This window comes from Camellia sinensis, chromosome 10 (assembly GCF_055761805.1).
Source record: "Camellia sinensis isolate YWXY chromosome 10, ASM5576180v1, whole genome shotgun sequence".
NCBI classification, from domain to species: domain Eukaryota; kingdom Viridiplantae; phylum Streptophyta; class Magnoliopsida; order Ericales; family Theaceae; genus Camellia; species Camellia sinensis.
Window position 1 is genome coordinate 78,795,075 of NC_138970.1, and position 22,414 is coordinate 78,817,488.

At 34.1% G+C, this 22,414-nt stretch overlaps 1 protein-coding gene and 1 pseudogene across 1 annotated transcript; one reads left to right on the plus strand and one right to left on the minus strand.

Annotated features, from left to right (window-relative positions):
- Nucleotides 1-5,641: 5,641 nt before the first annotated feature.
- On the minus strand, nucleotides 5,642-6,676 carry LOC114296914 (secreted RxLR effector protein 161 pseudogene; annotated as a pseudogene).
- A 5,231-nt stretch (nucleotides 6,677-11,907) lies between these two features.
- Nucleotides 11,908-13,682, plus strand: LOC114296902 (UDP-glycosyltransferase 73C2). The gene has a single exon (XM_028241229.2). It carries the CDS (start codon nucleotides 12,032-12,034, stop codon nucleotides 13,547-13,549), a length of 1,518 nt encoding a protein of 505 aa, XP_028097030.2. The 5' UTR covers nucleotides 11,908-12,031; the 3' UTR covers nucleotides 13,550-13,682.
- Nucleotides 13,683-22,414: the final 8,732 nt, after the last annotated feature.

Here is a 22,414-nt window from a genome sequence, read left to right on the forward strand (position 1 = left end):
AAAACACATTCTGATGGCTCTATTGAACGCTACAAAGCTTGTCTTGTTGCCAAAGGTTTCAACCAGGAATATGGTATTGATTATGAGGAGACATTCTCTCCTGTTGCTCGGCTTACCTCTGTTCGCAGTTTACTTGCTGTTGCTACTGCTCGCCACTGGGGCCTCTTTCAAATGGATGTCAAAAATGCTTTCCTCAATGGTCATCTTCTTGAGGAGGTCTACATGCAACCTCCGCCTGGGTCCACTTTTCAACCTCATCAGGTTTGCAAACTACAGCGTGCTCTCTATGGCCTCAAGCAAGCGCCTCGTGCATGGTTTGCTACGTTCAGTTCTACCATTCATGACATAGGGTTCACCTCTAGCTCCTATGACTCTGCTCTTTTTATACGGACTACTTATCATGGTACCACTATTCTTCTTCTGTATGTGGATGATATGATTATCACTGGTAATGATGAAGCTGGTATCCTCCACCTCAAACAATTTCTCCACCGACAATTTGAGATGAAGGACCTTGGTACTCTTAACTACTTCTTAGGCCTTGAAGTCTCTCATGATTCTACTGGTTCCTATTTGTCCCAGGCCAAATATGCATCCGATCTTCTGGCTCGTGCTGGTCTTACTGATTGCAAAACTACTTCTACTCCAGTTGATCCTCAAATTCGTCTCACTCCTCTCGATGGGACTCTTCTCTCTGATGCTACTCTTTATCACCAGCTCGTCTGCAGTCTTGTCTATCTCACAGTAACTCGTTCTGACATTGCCTATGCTGTTCACATTGTAAGTCAGTACATGTCGGCTCCTCGCACTCCCCACTATACTGCTCTACTCCGCATACTTCGCTACCTCAAAGGCACTCTGTTCCATGGCCTTCACTTCTCTGCTTCCTCCTCTCTTGAACTGCGTACCTTTTCTGATGCTGATTGGGCTGGGGATCCTACGGATCGGCGCTCCACCACAGGATTCTACTTCTTCTTAGGGGATTCTCTTCTTGCTTGGCGTAGCAAAAAACAATCCCTCACTGCCCGCTCTAGCACCGAAGCTGAATACTGAGCTCTTGCTGATACTACTCAGGAACTTCTCTAGCTTCGCTGGCTCCTTGCTGATATGGGTGTTTCTTCTTCTGATCCTACCCCTCTCTATTGTGACAATCAGAGTGCCATTCAGATTGCTCACAATGATGTTTTTCATGATCGCACCAAACATATTGAGATTGATTGTCATTTCATTCGCCAGCATGTTACCCGTGGTACTGTTCATCTTCTCCCTATTGCTTCAGTCGATCAACCCGCTGATATCTTCACTAAGGCTCATCCTCCTGGCCGCTTCAATGATCTTGTTTCCAAACTCAACTTGGTTGATGCTTTCCCTCCTTGAGTTTGCGGGGGGATGTTAGTGTATAATTGTATAACTTTAATTATTGTTGTATAGCTTTAATTATTATAATTGTATAGCTTTAATTATTACTTAGCTTTAGCTTTAGCTTTAATTATACATCTTTAATTATACATTATTCTTTATGTTTTTGCTTTCGGTGTGCATCAAGCACCCAATGCACTATAATTCTCTCTATAAAAGAGAGTGTAGCATTCTCTTTGGATTCACACATCAATAGACAGACAATATTGTCATTCTCTCTCTCTATATTATTTCATGGTCATTGTCTCTCTCTCTCTCTCTCTATATATATATATATATATATTATTTCAGTTCCATTTTGATCAAAGGAAATAATGGAGAAGAAAAAACAAATTGATTCCAAAAAAGAAAAAGCTAATCTACACAAGATTGAACCAAAGATAACTACCTGCTTTATTTCACAGTTGGACCACAAGCAACATAACATATAAGACAATTTTATTTGCTTTATTTTCCCTCAATCTTCCTTTCAACCAATCAAGATCAGCAAAAATTTAGCTCAAGTTCTAAAGACACTACAAGAAAAAACACTTTCCGTGACCAACATTTTGGTCACGAAAAGTACCATATTTGGTCGCTAAAACCTTTTCGCGACCAAAATATGTTGGTCGCGAGTTGGTCGCTAAAGCCTCGTCACAGATAGTTTTCTGCGACCAAAAAAGCCTTTGGTCGCTAAAAGTGACCATTCGCGACCAACTTTTTTGGTCGCGGAAAGTCCAATTCATATTAGCCAAAAGTAAACTTTTAGCGACAAAAGATAAGTTGGTCGCTAAAAGTAAGCGCCTTGACCCAAAAAAAATAATTCTTTTGTGCTCCCTGGGACTTGAACTCCTGACCAAGGAGTCAGCATGCACCCAATCCACTCTGCCACTCTGCCAATAACATACTTCTTGTTCATATTTGGCAAAAAAAATATATAACCCATAAAAATTGGGTTATATATTATTTTATAAAACTTTTAATGCCTCAATAGAAAAATAGCATGTAATTACTATAGTTTCATTTTTTTAAAAATTTATCCCGCCATAACTTTCCGCGACCAACTTTTTTTTTGAGTCGCCAAAGGGTAATCTTCCGCGACAAAAAAAGCCTCTGGTCGCCAATAGTAGACTTTTCGCGACCAACTTTTTTTTTTTGGTCTCCAAAAGGTGATCTTCCGCGACCAAAAAAGCCTTTGGTCGCCAATAGCATACTTTCCGCGACCAACTTTTTTTTTTGGTCGCCAAAGGGTAATCTTCCGCGACTAAAAAAGCCTTTGGTCGCCAATAGTATACTTTCTGCGACCAACTTTTTTTTTTGGTCGCCAAAGGGTATACTTTCCGTGACCAACTTTTTTTTTGGTCGCCAAAAGGTGATCTTCCATGACCAAAAAAGCCTTTGGTAGCCAATAGTATACTTTCCGCGACCAACTTTTTTTTTTGGTCGCCAAAAGGTGATTTTCTGCGACCAAAAAATTGTGATTTTGGCGACCAAAAAATTGTGGTCGCCAAAAGTTAAATTTTAGTCGCAGAAAGTGGACTATTTGCGACCAAAAAAAATAGATGGTCGCCAAAAGTGTTTTTTCTTGTAGTAGTGAGACTACCATTTCAAATTTATCAATCACATACTTCACAGAATTTACAAATCAAATTGTCATGAATTTACAGCTTTCAATTGTAGTACGCATCAAACAATTGAGACTGACAATATAACAAAATTAATCACAAATATGAAAGAACATCAGTTTAACATGTTCCAAAAATTCCAAGATGTCCATATACCCACAAACTTGTAGCAAACCTGTTTCAATCTTACTTCATATACAGCAATCAATTTATATACATGTAGCAAACTTGTAGTTGTATATACATAAACAAACAATAATAGACTCACAAACTTAAATAGTTTCACCCAAATGTTGCTTCATTTTATTTTACTAAAAGAAAAGACAGAAATTCTTCCATAACAGCACACCCATTTCATATCCAACAACATTTGATCCAATTAACGAAGTAAAAACACCCAATTTGTGGAAATATTAAAAACCAGCAACAGCAGAAGAAGAAGCATGTATTGACATAATCAACAAAAAATAAAAAATAAATTTATAAATTTGCAGAAGAAAGAACAAATCCAAAGTTAAATACACAAAGTTTATGCAAGGTTAATGCAAAAATGTCTTCCTTGTATCGTATTGAAGAACAATAAAGATAACAAACAAAACGGGTTATTTGTACCTGATTGAAGAACAATAGAGACGGCAAACAAAATGGGTCATTTCTAAAACCAAAGACACTCAGAAATTGAGAGAAGCATGACAAGCAAAATAGCGTGTACAGCTTTTGAAAGCTTGTAAACCAAACACTGATACCATAAACTATAATATAGTGATATGAATAAGTTCTAAAAATTTATCCTAATAATCTAAATTTAAGAACATAGTATCATTGCGGACTACATTCTAAGAAGCCGTGGTACGTTCAAAATGAAGTAACAGCACTTGCCTAAATTCATTGAATAAATGAGAAAATTCAAGTGGCACAAAGGAGAGAGACTTAAATGAAAGGGAGATCAGTGAAAAGTTAGAAGTAGTAACTACCATTCAAATGAAAATATTACTTGAACGCAAATATCATGAATGCAACACTTTGGCTAACCAAAAGTTGGAATTTTTTTTTTTACCATAAAGTACTGATCAATCTACCCCACAAAACTTGCTAAAAATGAAAACTATGAGTTTGTCCCAACTTATTAAATACAACATTAAAATAAGGATTAATAGTTTTAGAAAATATCTAGCAACAAAACTCTTTAGTCTAGAAAATAATGAAAAAAAAAAATTAATTCATAAAAGGAATAAATTTAGCCTTAGGCACAACTTATTCAATCTGCCTGTTTAGTTCTGAATGTCGGCAAGGGTAAAAATGAAAAACAAATGTTAGTTACAGAGGAAAAATTACATAAAAGCGAGGGAAGAAAAAGGAAATAAAATAAAAGAAATAGAAGGAAAAAAATTTAGCAATTGGCTAAAATGAGAGAGAATAATGCATACATGAGGACCCCTTTTTTACCTAGACAAATTTGTCACAAATTAAAGACCGTCTTATTGCAACAACCGAAAAAAAAAAATTAAAAACACCTTCAATTTTGTCAACAAAGGAAAATCCATTATTATGTATACACTAGTGACGGGAAAAACTATCGCAAATGTTGGTCATTCACGGTGAAATTAAGTGCACTTTCATCCCATGAGCCTAGCGACCTGCACACCCGTAAACCCATTAAAAGCATCAAGCAATAACGGTTTAGAAATAACAACTGTATTTTGGAGAGTCACAATGTGTACATTTAAGCACCTATCATATTTCCTAATTTATACTTTGCTAGTTTTCGACCAAAGTAAAAATAAAAAAATATTAAAATAAATCTAAATTACATTGTCTTTCAAGGGATACACATTGCACATATGCAACATGCCTTTAACCCACAAGTTTACTCCTCATAAACGAGTTATAGTTCAAAAGACATTTTTCATGATAAGAAGTTCATCACTATACGCATTTTCCATTTACATCTAAATAATACAATTCTTTGATGGCAGAGATATTGACGGGTTGAAGCAGACACTGCTGGAAAAACCACATTTAATGGCGTTTAAAAAATGCCGCTATAGGTGCAACAAACGTCGCTAATTCTTTTTGTGACGTTTAGTATCAAACGCCGAAAGCACGGCCGTCGCTATATCTTTATGGCGTTTTAAAAACATCATGATATTTGTTAGATTTGCATAAAAGAAAGAAAAGAAAGAGAGGAAGAAAAGAGAGAGTTGTTGATGTATATTATTCACACACCTAAACATACTCCCCCTCAAGTTGGTGCAAAGATATCTCTCATGCCCAACTTGTGATAAATAGGATGGAAAACCTTACTACTAAGACTCTTAGTAAAGACATCAGCCAATTGATCTGCAGACTTCACAAAAGGCATACATATGAAACCCTTATTCAATTTCTCCTTGATGAAATGTCTGTCGATCTCAATATGCTTTGTTCTATCATGCTAAACAGGATTGTGAGCAATACTAATGGCAGCTTTGTTGTCACAGTACAATGTCAATGGTTCACTACAAACAAACCCAATATCATTCAACAAGAACTGGAGCCACATCAATTCACATGTACCATGTGCCACAGCCCTATATTCTGCCTCTACACTAGATCTGGACACCACTGTTTGTTTCTTACTACGCCATGTCACTGTATTCTGCCTCTACATTAGATCTGGACACAACTATTTGTTTCTTACTACACCATGTCACTAAATTTCCCCCCACAAATGCATAGTAACCGGAGATAGATCGCCTGTCATCTATAGAACCAGCCCAATCAGCATCTGTGAATGCCTCTAATCTCAAGTGACCATGATTGGAAAATAAAATCCCTTTTCCAGGAGCAGATTTAAGATACCTCAAAATACGATACACTGCATCCAAATGAGGGGCACGAGGCTCATGCATAAATTGACTCATTATCCCAACCGCATAGGCAATATCTGGACGAGTGTGGGATAAATATATAAGTCTTCCCACAAGTCGCTGGTACCTTTCCTTCTCCACAAGATCACCAACACCACTACAAAGATGGTGATTAACCTCAATTGGCGAATCAGCAGGTCGGTAGCCTAACATGTCAATTTCCTCACGAAGATCTAGAATATACTTCCGCTGAGAAAAAAAGATGCCTTTGTCAGATCTGGTAACTTCAATCCCAAGAAAGTACCGCAACGAACCAACACTACATGAAAAAACACTTTTGGCGACTAAATTTTTAGTCGCCAAAAGTCCTCTTTTAGTTGCCAAATGTAGAATTTTCACTTTTCCCGACTAAATATTTTAGTCGCCGCTGTGGTCGCCAATACGTAGTCGCCAATACCTTTGGCGACTAAAGATTAGTTAGTCGGCAATATACAGGTCTTCAGCGACAAAAGTTTTAGTCGCCAATAGTCGATTCCATTTGTGAAATTATACATTTAGCGACTAAAGTTTTAGTCGCCAATAGTGTTTTTTTTTTTATTATTTATACAATTGGCGACTACTTTTTTCGTCGGCAATTGTCACTCTTTTTGGCGACCACAGTATTTTGTCGCCAAAAGCATTTTTCAAAAAAAAAAAAAAAATTACCCACTGTGCCTCTGCATCTCCTACGTTTCGAACCTGCGACCTCCAAGCTCCAAACCTTAACGTCACACGCCACTCCACTATGCCACTCAAGCATCTCATGAATATAATTGCAACTTATATTATTTATATATTACTTTCACCAGTATTAATACAACAGAATATATATAAATATAATTATATATATTCAAATATAATTTATGTAAAAAATAAATTATTTATTAAAAAAAAATTTATCTCACTTTTGGCGACTAAATCCATTATTTAGTCGCCAATTCTACAATTTTAGGCTACTAATTAATTTTGCAGTCGCTAAAAAAAAATGTTGCGCCTAAAAACACACCTTTTGGCGACTAAACCTGTTTTTAGTCGCCAAAAACGTCCCCTTTTGGCTACTAAACTGAATTTTAGTTGCCAATACTCAGTTTTTAGCTACTAATTTTTTTTTTGTAGCAAAAAAACTTCACTTTCAGCGACTAATCTCGTTTTAGTCGCCAAAACACCTACAATCGGCGACCAATCTTCTTTTTAGTCGCCAAAACCAGCACCTTTGGCTGCTAAATTGTTTTAGTCGGCAAAAACAATCACTTTTGGCGACGAAAATTGTGTTAGTCGCTGAAACCCATATAATAGGCGACCAAACTGATTTTTAGTCGCCAATACATATACATTTGGCTACTAAATGGTTTTAGTCGCCAAAAGGCTTCATTTTTGGCGACTAAAATGGATTTAGTCGCCATTTGTGCAACTTTCAGCGACGAAATTCATTTTTTTAGTCGCCGTTGGTGCTTTTTGTTGTAGTGCAAGGTCTTTGATCTCAAATTCCTTGGCCAACAGCATCTTAAGATGTGTCACTTCTTCCTCATCATTACCTGTCACAACTATGTCATCCACATACACTATTGGAGAATTTTTTTTTTGTGTATGAGAAGATAGTTCGATTTTTTTGTGGTTGGATATGATGTTTGTGAGAGAAAAAGTGAAATGATTATGGAATTTGATGTGATATTTTATTTAGATTTGTTTTTTTTGATTTTATAACTAATTTTTTTTTTAGCAAAAAAAAAAACCAAAAAACAAACTTTCCAAACACTTCTAAAATCGGAGTGAGTGGCTTTATGGCTCAATTATTCATCAAAGGAGTTTCATTACTTGGTTAATGATTTTTTTTTTGTTTAGTATTAGGCAGATTGGAGTTTGTATTGGTGGAGGGTTATATTCGGTCTTGCCAATTCAGGTGAGAGTTAAGCGTGTCCGTTCCTGTACTGAGGAATTGATGTTTGAGATCGAATCTCTCCAATGCGGTGTTCAGGTGGCTTTGGCTATGTATATAATTGCTCTTACAGCGGATGTCAACATAGTTAGAATATTTTACATATATATATATATATATATATTTTTTTTTTATTAACAAAAGTGAATTTTATTAATGAAACTAAGTATGAGATATATAAGACGGGTGTAAAAATAATCATAATCAGACTAAAAACGATCTCAACTAAATTAGTATCAATAAGAGTATCCGCATCAAATTAGCTAAAGTCGTTTTTTAGCTAGTTTGATGATACTATTCATCTGCATCAATCTCGCTACAGTAGGTCGTTAATTTACGAGTGCTACAGTAACTCGTTACAACAAGCGGGACACTGTTCATCACTACAATAGTCTTACCGGATGTCTGTCCGGAAGTTCGACCAAACGTTCGGCTAGCCAACCGGTCAACGGCCAATTTTATTTATTTTTTTTTTTTGGGTTTGGCTAGTAACTTATCAATTTAATAAAAAAAGAAAGACTAACAAACACAATAAGAAAATAATATTTAATAAAAATAAGTTAAAACAAAGAGTATGATGCAATAGATGCTAAAAAATGATTAGCTAAAATAATAAAATAGCTTTAATTTGACAAAAAATTCAAAGAGCTTGGTGTGGATGCTCTAAATAAAGCCTAAAAGTGATGATATAGAGCTCTACTTATGTGGCAAGGCAAAAAAAGAAAGTTAACACAAAATATCACATCACAGTGAAACCCATCACAATTAAAACTCCTTAAAACTCATTTTTTAAAACTCTCAATCATTTTTTATAAGCCTAATCATATGTTAATACTCCTAACACCAGAAGACCACATAGTAAAACAAATAAAACTAAAGACCACATAACAGAAGTAAAATAAGGCCAAGTTTGGGAAGACTAAATAAGTGCACTTTTTGTCTTTTTGAACTAAAAAATTGAGGTTGAAAATATGGATGTTTGAGTTAACTTTTTGACTTTTTATTGAAAAATGTGTAATAAAAAATTGTAAAAATTGATTTGTAGGGAAAAATTTGAATTGGGAGTTGTGCAGCCGTAATTGTTGACTTTTGGTGAATAGTGTTAACTTTTTAACTTTTTGAGTAACTTTTTGACTTTTTGACTTTTTTGGAACATCCCAAACTTGGCCTAAATAAAACAGAGAAAGCAGAGCATTCCAACCTCCAGCTAGCAATCAGAGCTTCTTCTTCACGCCAACTGCCAGTGCTGATTTCTGTGTGGTCAAGGGTAAAGGTTTTTTTTTTTTTTTTTTTTTTGGAAAAATTATATGAAATCTCTTAAAATTATCGACCATTTACATTTTATTTTCCTAATATTTTAAACCCAACAATTATTCCTTTTAAATTATTTGAATTTAACCATTAAGTCATTTTCTTAATCATTTGTTACATATTTAAATAAAAAGTTATTAAATATTGTGCATACAATGATGATAATATATTTTATTATTAAATTACCTATTTTAGCATAAAAAACAAGATTATCAAACGGCCCTTAGCTGGCCAGACCGAAAGACATCCAGGTGAAAATTTTCTTCAATCAACTTAGCTGGCCAGTACAATGGGAGAATATGAGAAAAACGTGAGAATTCAAAAAATAATTATGAACTGGCCAGTACAATGGGATTATGAAAAAAACGTGAGAATTGAAAAAATAATTATAAACTTATTATGCAATTGGTTCATGAACTTAGATTAGTGTGCACAATAGTTCACAATTTTTCATTAAAATATTTAATAGAGAACTAATAAAAAGGTTTAATGTTCAAATTTAAATAATTTGACGGAACCAATTATTGGATTTAAAACATTAAACGGATAAAAGGTATACAGGCTTATTTTGAGAAGTGAGTTAAATGTTAAGAAATAGTTTTTAATCCATTTTTTTCTTTCACAAAAAAGTTAAAAAAAATTAAAAATAACTTTTAATTATCTTTTCAAAATATTTCATAATCAATAGTTTGAGAAAATTTAATATAATTTATCTTCTTCTTTTTTTTTCTTTTTCTGTTTTTGGTAGAAGAAAAAGGGATTGCGCAAGCTTTGCGAGTCTCCAGTCCCAAATTAAGATATTACTTCAGACAACGTATAAAGACGCCACGTCAAAAAACAATAGAGGATCGTAACCAGATGAAAGCTTTCTTAAATTGATCTCTAACCACTAAACTTCGTAACCAGATGAAAGCGTTCTTGAAGCCTCATTTGAGAAGATGCCATTTTAGTGATTTGTTTACTAAAATATGAAACAAAAAAATTAATATATTTGGAATAATTTTTTAATTTTTTACGGAAAGATGTGTAAAAAATAGAGAAAAAATAATTTTTTTTGACTTTTTGGTATAAGTTATAAACTTTTTTGACTTATTTAATAATTTTTTGACTTTTTAACTAAAATATTAACTTGCCAAACTAGGCCTAAATCGATCTCTAACCACTAAGGCTTCGTTTGGGAAGTAAGTTGATTTTTGACTTTTTAACTTTTTTAGCCTGGGCTAAAAAGTTTAGTTTGGGAAGGACTTTTTGACTTTTTAAATTTTTTAATTTTTTTTGTGAGAGAAGAGTGTAATAATTATAAGTTAGACGTTATATTTTATTTATTATAACTAAAATAACCTGTGTTATTTTTTGTGACTATTTTAATCAAAAAAATTCAACAAGCCACTTCCCAAACAAAAGCTAAACTATTCCCAGGGGCGTAAAGGCTTGTTTTGCCAAACCATAATTGAGATATACTGTGGTGACAATGATGAAACTTCTACCCCAGCTTTTTTGTACTTTGTCCCTTTCTTTTTCTTTAATAAATTGCTTTAATTGCTATAAAATAAATAAAATAATAATAATTAAAAAAATAAAGAAAATAAAAAAGGTTAAATTATTTTTTGTCATTTTTTTTATGTTTCGCCACTTTCTTATTTTGGCTCCTAATTTTTTTTTTTTTTTTTTTACTTTGATTATTCATGTTTCAAGTTTTTTTCACTTTATTTCTAAAACAATTTATATTAAAAATTAGACAGAAAATGACATTTTGACTGTCACATGGTATAAAAATCTTTTATTAAATATGACTTATATCTCTGACATAAACTTAAATTTCAATATAATATATATATATTTATATTATGTGACAATTATTGTGACATTTCTATTTAATTTTGAATAGAAATGTACTTTATGAGTAAACTGAGAAACTGAGAAAAATTTGAAACATAAAAAGCCAAAGTAGGAAAAAAAATTAAATGTCAAAATAAAAAAATGACTAAACATAAAGGAGGCAAAGTATAATTGATCATTAAACATATGAACAACCATACCACAGTGAGTATTCCCGAAACATTATGTAAACATTATTTATGCAGTATTTCAAACTAATCATGTAACAAAATTTTTATTAAAACATGATGGCTTATCTATATTTAGTAGTTAGTTAAGTGATAATGGAGGATTTACGGGATCGTTTAAGATCATGCTTTTTCAATGGCTTTTGATTTTTTAATTAAAATATGAGATAAAAAAATATATTTACGATTTTTTTTAATGGAATGAATGGAAAGAAATATTTGACTTTTGAGTATTTATTGACTTTTAAATTTTTTTAATAATTTTCTGATTTTTGAATTATTTTTATTAGTTTCTAAATGATTTCTCAGTATTTGTTGTAATTTCTCATTTGTCATGAATTCTACGACTAAGACATGACAACATACATCTATTAAGTAGATAATGAATTATTGTGGTTTCTTTTTTGAAAAAATTCATGTCAATGGAGAATTTAAAAAATAATTATAAATATGTGATAAATTTTATAAATATTAATAATTAAAATTATATATATATTTTATATTATCACTCTCTTTTATAACAAAATTATTACATAAATGGCATCACGTATACTGTAACCATATCTAATAATTTTGGGACCATTTAAATTTAATGACTGTAAGTTTCACAAAATTCAAATGAGATAAGGCAAAAGAATGATGGAGTTAAGGCCACATGCATGCATTGACCGGCTAATAGATTTTTATGTATGAAATTTCAACGCTGATGTAGGCCATCACGTCACTACCACCCTTAAAGTCACGAATGGCCATCCAACGCTACTAACACCACCAACAGCAACACCAACACCAACACCAACAGCTACAATGGCTTCCCAAAATAACCACCTTCACTTCGTTTTAGTACCTCTTATGGCCCCAGGCCACTTCATACCCATGATTGACATGGCCAAATTATTGGCACAACACGGTGTGACTGTCACCGTCGTCACCAGCCCTCTCATTGCTTCCAGATTCAACCCAATCATCAACCGTGCAATTGAATCCGGGCTCCACCTCCGCCTTCTCTCTCTCCAGTTCCCGTCCGTAGAGGCTGGCCTGCCGGAGGGGTGCGAAACGGCAGACACTCTTCCCTCTATACACCTAATGAGAAATTTCTTCGTTGCCATCTGCCTGTTGCAAGAACCATTCGAGCAGTTGTTTGAAACGATCGAGCCGTCTCCAATTAGTTGCATAATAGCTGACAAAAGTATTCCTTGGGTAGCCGACACTGCTCGAAAGTTTCAAATTCCCAGAATTATTTTTGATGGAACGAGTTGCTTCACTCTTTTATCTACACACAATTTACATTTTACCAAAGTTCATGAGAGTGTGTCCGAGTCAGAACCGTTCGAGCTCCCGGGCTTGCCTGACAAAATTCAGCTAACAAAATCTCAGTTGCCCCCATCAATCAATCCAGGTTCATTATTGGACGTGCAAGACTTCCGGGTGAAAATACAAGCTGCGGAAGCCGAAGCATATGGGGTTGTGATTAACAGTTTCGAAGAGCTGGAACCGAGATACGTGGACGGGTGTCGAAAGGTGAAACGAGATAAAGTTTGGTGCGTTGGACCTCTATCGTTATGCAATAAAGACAACCTGGACAAGGCTCAAAGAGGAAACAAGGCTGCCATTGACGAAAACCAGTGTTTGAAGTGGCTCGATGAACAAGAGCCAGGATCGGTGGTCTACGCATGCTTTGGAAGCACCGGTAGCCTCTCACCTCTTCAATTAATCGAGCTGGGTTTAAGCTTGGAAGCATCAAAACGCCCATTTGTGTGGGTCATAAGAGGCGGAGCCAAAGCAGCAGAGATAGAGAAGTGGGTGGAAGAAGATGGATTCGAGGAAAGAGTAAAAGGGAAAGGCCTTGTGATCCGAGGGTGGGCACCGCAAGTACTCATATTGTCTCACCCAGCTGTGGGGGCATTTTTGACACACTGTGGGTGGAATTCGACATTGGAAGGGGTTTGTGCGGGTGTGCCAATGATAACTTGGCCCATGTTCGCAGAGCAATTTTTTAATGAGAAGCTGATTGTACAGGTTTTGGAGACCGGAGTGAGTGTTGGGGCTCAGGCAATTGGGCACATGTTTGGGGAAGACAAGTGTACGGTGCTGGTGAAGAAAGAGGTAGTTAGGGAAGCCGTGGAGGAAGTAATGGGTGAAGGAATAGAAGGGGAAGAGAGAAGGAAAAGAGCGAGAGTGCTTGGGGAGATGGCAAAAAAGGCAATGGAAGAAGGGGGTTCTTCGTACTTGAATGTGAGATTGTTGATTCAAGATGTCATCAAACAAGTTAACCACAAGGAATCAATTGAAGAAGACGGGGTGCGTGTGGGTCTTAAAAGTTGATGAGCAAAAGCGATGTTATGGAGTTAAGATCTTAGATTTTTTTTTTTTTTGTGTTGATATTCTTTATTATTTTTCTTGTTGAATTATGAATTGGAAGTTTGAACTGTAGTTCAATGAGAAAGTATTCGGGCCATATGCAACTGTGGAGCTTGTTCATATGCATTGATTGGGTCTGCTGCATTTTGCGGAGAGGTGATTGAAGATTGAGAGGTGACTATGAGTAGTTTCAGAGTACATACACGCGAGAGAAAATGGATTTGAAGTTGCAATGACAAAAGCAATAAATTTTAATTTGCTCTAACTAAATTCAAATGGTAGTCCGACATGGTTAAAATATTGAGTTCTACCATTTTTTTGTCTCCTATAAAGAGACAATGTGATACATGTGATGATTTATATAATGTGAACATTGCTTATATTTGTAGAGTGAAGTGTGATTGAAGAGAGAGAATTGAATAAAAAAAAGAAGAGAGATGATAAAATTGAATATAAAAAAAAAAAAAAACTCTTCTGCATGTATAAATTTGAACAAGTGCCTATTTTTTGTTTAAATATTTTTTAATCATAAAATATCTAATATTATCATAAAATTATGTAATTTTATTTCTTAATCATAAATTATCATAATTATTAATAGAAAAATATGTAATATTAATTACAAAATACATAATATATATAAAAAAATATGTAACAAGCTGCACATTGTACACACTCTATAAACACTATAAAAAATTACATTTTTCGCAACGCAACAAAATATATTGTTAAAAGGAAAAACTCGTTAGCAAAAGGTTTCGCCAACACATAGAGCTACGTTGGCAACCCGTAGGTAAAAGTGAGTCGACAAAAGTTTTTACCGACGCAATTATCATTGCGCTGGTAAAAGTAATGCCTTTAGCGACGAACATAGTTGTCGATAAAAGCCTTCATCCATTGTTGACAATTTACTTTTGTCGGTGAAAGTAGTTCAAATATGATGATTGTGGGACACTTTTCCAGACACAAACTTCCATGGGCAAAAAATATACTTTTAGCAATAAAATATGAGTCGGCAAAAGTAAAATTTTGGCGACACATTTACGTCGGTAAATGTTGTCATTTGCCGATGATTTGTTTGTTGATAAAGCTTTACTTTTGGTAATGACAAATTAGCATTGGCAGAAAATACATTTCTAGAAACTCAATATGAGTGGGCAAAAGTAAACTTTTGGCAATACATTTACGTCGATAAATGTTGCCATTTGCTAACGATTGTTTGTCGATAAAAAATTACTTTTGGCAACGACAAATTGGCATTAGTAAAAAATACACTTCTAGCAACGCAATATGAGTGGGCAAAAATAAACTTTTGGCAATACATTTATCAACAAGTTTGTAGAGAAATTTTTACTATTTGTCAATGACAAATTTGCACCGGCAAAAATAATTGAAAATAATTCTTATTTTTTTTTATCAAATTTACAGATTTACATGAGGCATCCCTCAGGCATCACTATTACAAACTAATGACATTGATATATGAAATCACCTAAAGTTGATGTGCATGCAAAAAAACACTGTTGATACTGCTTTTAGAAGCATTGTATAAAACCTAAAAGGGTAAACTCACTAAACTACCCAAATACTTCCAAATTGTGAACCCACAGTAGAAACAACAAATAACAAAATGAAAACATTAAACCAACAAAGATAAGCAAAACGGCACGACAATCACTCACAAACTTATGTAGCAGACCAGCATTTAGTAGCAGCCGTCTCACAGCAACATTTTAGCAACAGTTGCCCAACAAGCATCAGCCACCAGGATAGTAGTAGCAGCAGCAGCAGCAATAACAAACCAGTAGCAGCAGCAGACCAGCCACCAGCAAAAATGAGGATCTAATAGCAGCCTCTATTGATCAATGACAACTTTAAAACAAAGCCCAATTAGCTTTTTTTCCCTCTCTAAATTACGTACATGAGTTTCCTTCAACCGGTCACCAGTAGATCCACTCTTAGAGAGACGCTCACTACAAGCAAGGTCAATAAGATTCAGGACACCTTGCACTTGTTCAGTGCTCTAAAAAATGAGAGAAGAAAAACAGTTAATCATTGACTGGCATATTTGTGCGTGCGGGTGTGTGTGTGTGTGTGTGTGTGAGTTAATAGATATGCAAGTGCAAGTACTGGCCAAAACATGTTGTCTTATTTAGGAAGTAATCTATAGATGCATAAGTGATCTATAGAAGGAGCAACAATTGCAAAAATTATGACTAGACGGGGCCATACTTGATAATAAAGTTATAATTATTTCTTTCATAGTAACTGTATCGTACATAACTATATTAAAATATACATTTTTTTTTAATCAACCAAAAAACTTTATTGACGAGAAAAACCTTTCACTAGAATGAATTACTAATATGCTTCAGACAAACATATTTCTCAAAAAGTTCCAGTAGGAGGGGTCGAACGCCAACAAAATAAATAATTTGACTTCAAGTAGTTAAGTTAGTTTACCATAGTCATTGAGCATGGTTCATCTAACATAAGAAAGAACAAGAATAAATTAGTTGAAAACTTCAAAAAATATATATATATATATATATACATATATATATATATATATATATGTATGAACAAAGTTACAGTATAAATAGATTTTTTTTTTTTAAAGGAAGATCACTTATACAGTAGTTGTGGAAATTGATATAAAAATCGAGTGTAAAACGAAATCGCATTGTTTTGAGCTATCAACTGAAGAAAACAAATAAAGACCAAAAAAGACAGCCAGTTTCCAATAATTGTTAATAATGCCACTACACAGATGCCATCGCATCATGATCTACAAAGATCACAAGCCTTTTGCATCAAACAACATAGTTGTCCTCCCATAGAAGCTATATTGTCACTTAAAACTAGCAGCTTTTTAAGCGAAGATATCAATCCGGAGATTAGCATCCTTTGTAATATATTTCATGTGTGCTTCCTCTACAACTTCTGGGAGATGCATAACTTACAGATTTTATTAAATCAAACCCCTTCTAACATAACCAGATAGAACAAAACAACCATAAGAGAACAACTGATGGAAAATGGCAGCAGCCAATTAAAGTTTATAAAAGGCGTGGATCCAACGGTTCTAAGGCCCAAGCCTTAATCTGGCATATGCTAGATGATGTGGGGCCTACTTGGGAGATTAACTAGACTTGGGATTTATTTTAAAGTGTCTTTTGAGTTTCTCAAGTCAAATGTCTTTAAATTTCTAGTCAAGGTCTTTGGGTTATTTAGTTGGTTAAAGAGTCTTCTTGTGTCTTTCACATGATTAATGCATTAAAGAGTCCTAGGGAGTCTAAGTTAATCATGTCATTTAATTTGGAAAGTTTTAGAGTCAGAATGAAGTGAGTATAAATTATATTGTAAGTCTTGTGGCAAATTATGAATTGAATAAATGAAAATTAAGCTTATACTTCTATGATTGTGCGATGCAATCTTTCTTTAGTGTGACGCTAAAGAGCCCCTTGGTGTGATGCCTTGGGTTTTCTAGGTGTGATATCTAGATCTATTCTTCTTTAACCCTTCCTCTACTTCCTACAAAGCACTGTTCATGTCTACTGTTCATATCTGTTGTTCACAGCCCCAAAAACAGCCCTGTTATTTGTGTTTTTGCTCATACCTAGGCTTATTTCGAATCTGTCCTGTATCAACGACAAATCAACAATACTTTACTCAAGTTTGTATCCCATCCTCAAGCATAGCCATTTATTATTTTTCAGCCATCAGTTGGAGCTAAACAACCATGTCACGCAAATGAGTCATTTTAATAAACCATGTAAATTTGTTATTCATCATCAAACATAGTTGTTTTAATATCCATCAAATTATAAAAGATAGTGTGTTTGGTTTGAGTTTTTTGAATTAAATTTTTTGAAAATTGAGTTTTTTGATTTTCGTGTTTTTTTGTTTTTAGTGAATATTTTTAAAATTTGAAACATTTTTTTTTTACTTTTTTAGATGTACCTTACTTAAATGTATCTAAAAAGTAAAAAATTTGTGAAAAAATATTTTTAAAAATTACTAATACATAAAAATACAAAAAATGTACTGAATTCTCGTATTTTTTTTTTGTAGTTTTGGTATTTAGTAAATTTTTAAAAGGTTTTTTTCAATTTTTTTTTTTTACTTTTTAGGTATATTTATGTTAGGTATGTCGAAAAATTAAAAAAATTGCTCAAAATATTAAAAAAATTCAGTAAAAATAAAAAACACACGAAAAATAAAAAAGTAGAATTTTCTGAAAAGTGTTTTTAAAAAATGATAACCAAGGGTATTTAGAACTCACTTGAAATATAATACAATTTATCCCTGTCTTGTCATAGTTTTTGTAGTAGACTAGGCAATTTTATTTGAATCAGCTTTGATAAAAGGGTTATTGAAATTAAAATTGCGCACGCAAACACAACCAAGGAGCAAATCATTGTCATGCAAATAAGCATTTCCATGATCCACTTTAGCTTACATTTTTATCGTGGAACCTATTGTTTTGAGAATAATAACAATCTCCTGTATATAAAATGGCTAGTGAAAACAAGAAAGTAAAGGGTTCTGATAACAACTTTAGGTGCAAAGTTTTGGAACCAAGTACCTTTAATCGATTAAGAGCACTTTTCCAGTATATACTGAATCCTTCATACGAAATGGGAAAGAAGGTATGTATCATGAGAATGATAAGAGTTACACCCTGCATAAGAAATAGAAAATCACATAATTTTAACAATAATAATAACATAATAATCAAACCAAACCTTGTGTCCAACTCGATTGGGGCAGCTATATGGATCCATTTTTGCCATTCCATTCCATATAGGACTATATATTCAATTAAATTAAATAAATTCACATCCATCATAGTGAAACCGCCCAATCCCAACTAGGTTGGCACTAAGCAGCTCACGCAATCATTTGACAACACCAAACCAAGAATATGTTGATGAGGGACCAATAGATACACAGATACACTAGAGCATAACTATTAGGATAACAGTGCTAGCAGCACATATACACCAGAGTAGAACAAGCAGTACCAGAGCAGATGCACCAGAACAAGCAAGGTAACAGCACAGAGACACCAGATTATCAAATGCACCAGAAACAAACAGCACCAGCACTAATACACCAGATTAGTAGAACAGAATAGTAGATACACTAGAATAGCCGAACAAAACAGAGATACACCAGAGCAACACACAAATATAGAGGCAAACACATTTAACAACAGAACAAGAGTAACACACAGATAAAAAATGAAAAATATCATTAAATTCACAAATAAAATTCTCAATCAAGAAAGAGTATTTTGATTTCCAAGTTAGGGAAAATATTGATCAAAACTTTTCTAATCAATATTTTGCTCTGTTGTTTAAAATATTTTATGCTTAGACTCACTATTATGTTTATTTATTTTCCGGATCAATAGGAGGCCATAGCCTGGGAATTAGTAGTCTTGCCTGTAACAAAACTTGAATACTTAACCTTTTAGTCTAGCCTACAGATTGGCCTTTGGGGATAAGGGGCACCCTCTGGCAATATACCAACCAAGAAGAAAAACACTACAAATCAAAAAGTTAAAAGAGGCCACAAAGCTCTCTATATCACTCACTCCCTATCTTTATGGCTCACATCACTCAGCACACTCCATAAAAGAGGCTAGCCAAACTTTCAGATAGTTAGCTAACAGCATAGCTGCAAACAAATAGTTATAACCAATCCTAAGAGAGATCAGCAGCAAATTAGAACAACAAATCAGATCAACCTGCATGCTCAACCATAAGAAAACCATTTGCGGGCTCGTATCATACAACCCACAAAGTTCTGTAGATCACTCACTCCGTATCTATATAGCTCTCATCACTCAACACACTTTCCTAAATTAGGCCAGCCAAACCTACAATAGTTAGCTTACAGAATAACATATAAAATCCTTGCACTGCCAAATCCAACTGAGAACAGCAACAAATTTGATCAAATCAGATCAACAATATGAGGACCAGCAAAATCCCCTTCCACCTTCTATATACCCGTAGCAGTGTTAACCATTTGATTGTATAATAGAAAGAGGAAGAGACCACTCCTTAATATGCCAATCATTAGTCTATTCAGATTTAAAATTATTCACAGATAACAATCTATATCTATATAATAATGCTACCTAAACAAATGACCCTTTTTGCTTGCATGATCAAACATAATTTTCACTAAAAACAAACTTAAACCTTAAAGACAAGCCGCGTGGATCTTCTACGAAGCTCTCTCTCAAGAAGATGCTTTCTGCTTCTTAGAATCTTATCATTAGGTTCACCATATTTGAGATCTTCACCCTCAGATCGAGATACATATACCTATAAACTTTATGAAATCTAGGCCTTTAATAGTAAAGATTCATTTGGATTGTTTTAACTTGTAACCCCACCACTTGAAGTTCTTGAATTTGATATTGGTCAATACATTAGCTTCCATCTTAACAATTTTCTACCATGAACTTTGTATATATACGACCACTCAGCCACTCACACAACCTGTTGACCTCTACCTCTCCCCATGCTCGTAGCCCTTTTCTAAATACCAGATTCCATTCCCCTATGTTGTCCCTACTCCGATTGTACTGCATCAGAGAGCCTTCATTTTCCACAGATAAGCTAAACAATCTTCGAAACTCTTCACTGAGCCTACTACTACTCCACCACTTATCAGTCCATAAATGAATTCTCTCCCCATTTCCAACCTTGACTTTTGCATTTTCTAAATAAAAGTCAAAACAGTAGAAATTTGAAATATGATGTAATGCAAAACAGATAATGAAGCTGTACTTTTATTAATGGGTGTGTGGTAGCGTGTGTAAAGCTAAAAATAAAACTTTACACTAAAGCATAGAGAAGTTAATGAATGAATCCATTAGCATAATCTCTAAAAATTACATATCAAAAGTAGTTCAAAAATATCGTCCCCACATTCGTGCTCTATAATTTTCAAGATCGTGAAAAATTAAATCAAATTAATTGACCCAATTATTTGCACAACACTTGGTTGATTTGGCCATCAAAACCAAAACAACCACAAACTAAAGGTTTTCAACTTTCACTTTCATTTCATCCACTTTGAAGGCAAGCAAGCTGATCTACAGATAATGATACTAAACTCATTCTATCTATTCTTCTGTTCTATTTTTTCTATTTGTTCTATTATATAAAGCGAACGACCCATTTGGGGTGAACCCTGTTACGCTTTTTCCTTTACCAAAAAATGCCCTCCAATTTTAGTAACTGTCATATTCAATAACTAGAATACCTAAGCACACAAACGTATGTAATTGAAATGATCAAGAAGATCATAGGTTAGAGTAGAGAGTGATGGGCAAATTGCATACATCAGTTTTTATTGGTTGATTGTTCTTTTTAATCCTTAAAGTAAATAAATATTTAGCAAAAATCTAGTAGTGTTTGTTGGGGTTATTTTCGGATATCAAAATTAGGTGACATAGTTCGTACCAAGTGAGTTGTGGCTTTATATAATATAATAGATACATAGACTGATAAGTAATGTTAGAGGCCCCAAATAATCTACCAAATGTTTTACCAAACCTTTCATATGGGTGTTGGACCCACACACATGTGGGTTTGTGTGAGTCCCACACCATGTGAGAGGCTTGGTAAATCATTTGATAGATTATTTGGGGTCTCTAGCATTTTCCTAGATTGATTGCTAAATAGCTTTTCTCATTCATCACATTATCAAAACTGTTACAGTTTTTCTCGTTTAAAAGTTGTTAAATGGTTTTCGTTATTTATCAAAATGCCCGAAAATTTAAATGTAAAATTGCAATTTATATTCCAAAAGTAGCATCAAACCCTGACTTTCCAAAATTTCACAACCAAAACCCCAAAATTCACAAGCACTATGACCCCTAGATATGACCATACAATACCCCTTATAAAAGAACAAGCACATGCTAGGCAACACAATCAGAAATGCACAATTGCATGAGAGAGGGTGAGACTCACATTTGGCCCGCGAATACAAGCAGCAATGTTCAAGGATGGGTTTGCTTCAAATTCAAAGGAAGACAAAATTACTGTGTAAAACTACTAAATGCACTCAAATGTAATGAATAACTTGCAACTTTAGTCCAAAGCCTTAGGTCATGCAATACTCAGGGTGCTAGAAATACTTTTCCATCTGTAATGTAATTTGACCTGTTTTAAAATGCTTTAATTAATTGTGCATTTTATCTGATGTTAGCAACACTTGTCAATATTTTGATATTTGTGTTACTTTACTAGTTCAATCATTCCTCTGCATGCCTTTCTCAAATAAAATGCAAGCCATCATATAAACCTGATCATCACGTTGTTACATTATTTATGCTTCTTATTTCTCAATGCAATTTGTTTTCGCCCTAAATATTTCTTGCACCAATCTCTTATTCCCTTGTGTAGTGGAGTCCTCAATGTTCCTTGAGGCCTCCAAAACTTGATAAATGGTTCTTACATGTCAAGCAAACAATTCTACCTATTAATGTTGACAAGAAATGTACAATCTTCTCAACCTAGGTGTCAATGGGAAGTAACGTAATATCTTGTGAGGGATCTTCTTACCCTTGCTATCATTTACTCTGTACCTAGATGCTTGACATGTGGGACATTTTTCCAAGTGAGCATTCTCCTACAAAATTAGTACACAATCATGTTTACATGCATCGATGGGCTCGTATCCCTAGTCCAAGTCACGTAGTAACTTCTTGCACTCATGAATTGACTCTGGCACCACATGGCCTTCTTGTAGAAATCGCCTTTGTATCTCTAAAACCTTGTCAAAAGACTTATTGCTCCA

What these genes read in the sequence shown, in the direction of transcription:
- LOC114296902 (XM_028241229.2), top strand. Translation starts at nt 12,032, where the DNA reads ATGGCTTCCCAAAATAACCACCTTCACTTCGTTTTAGTACCTCTTATG.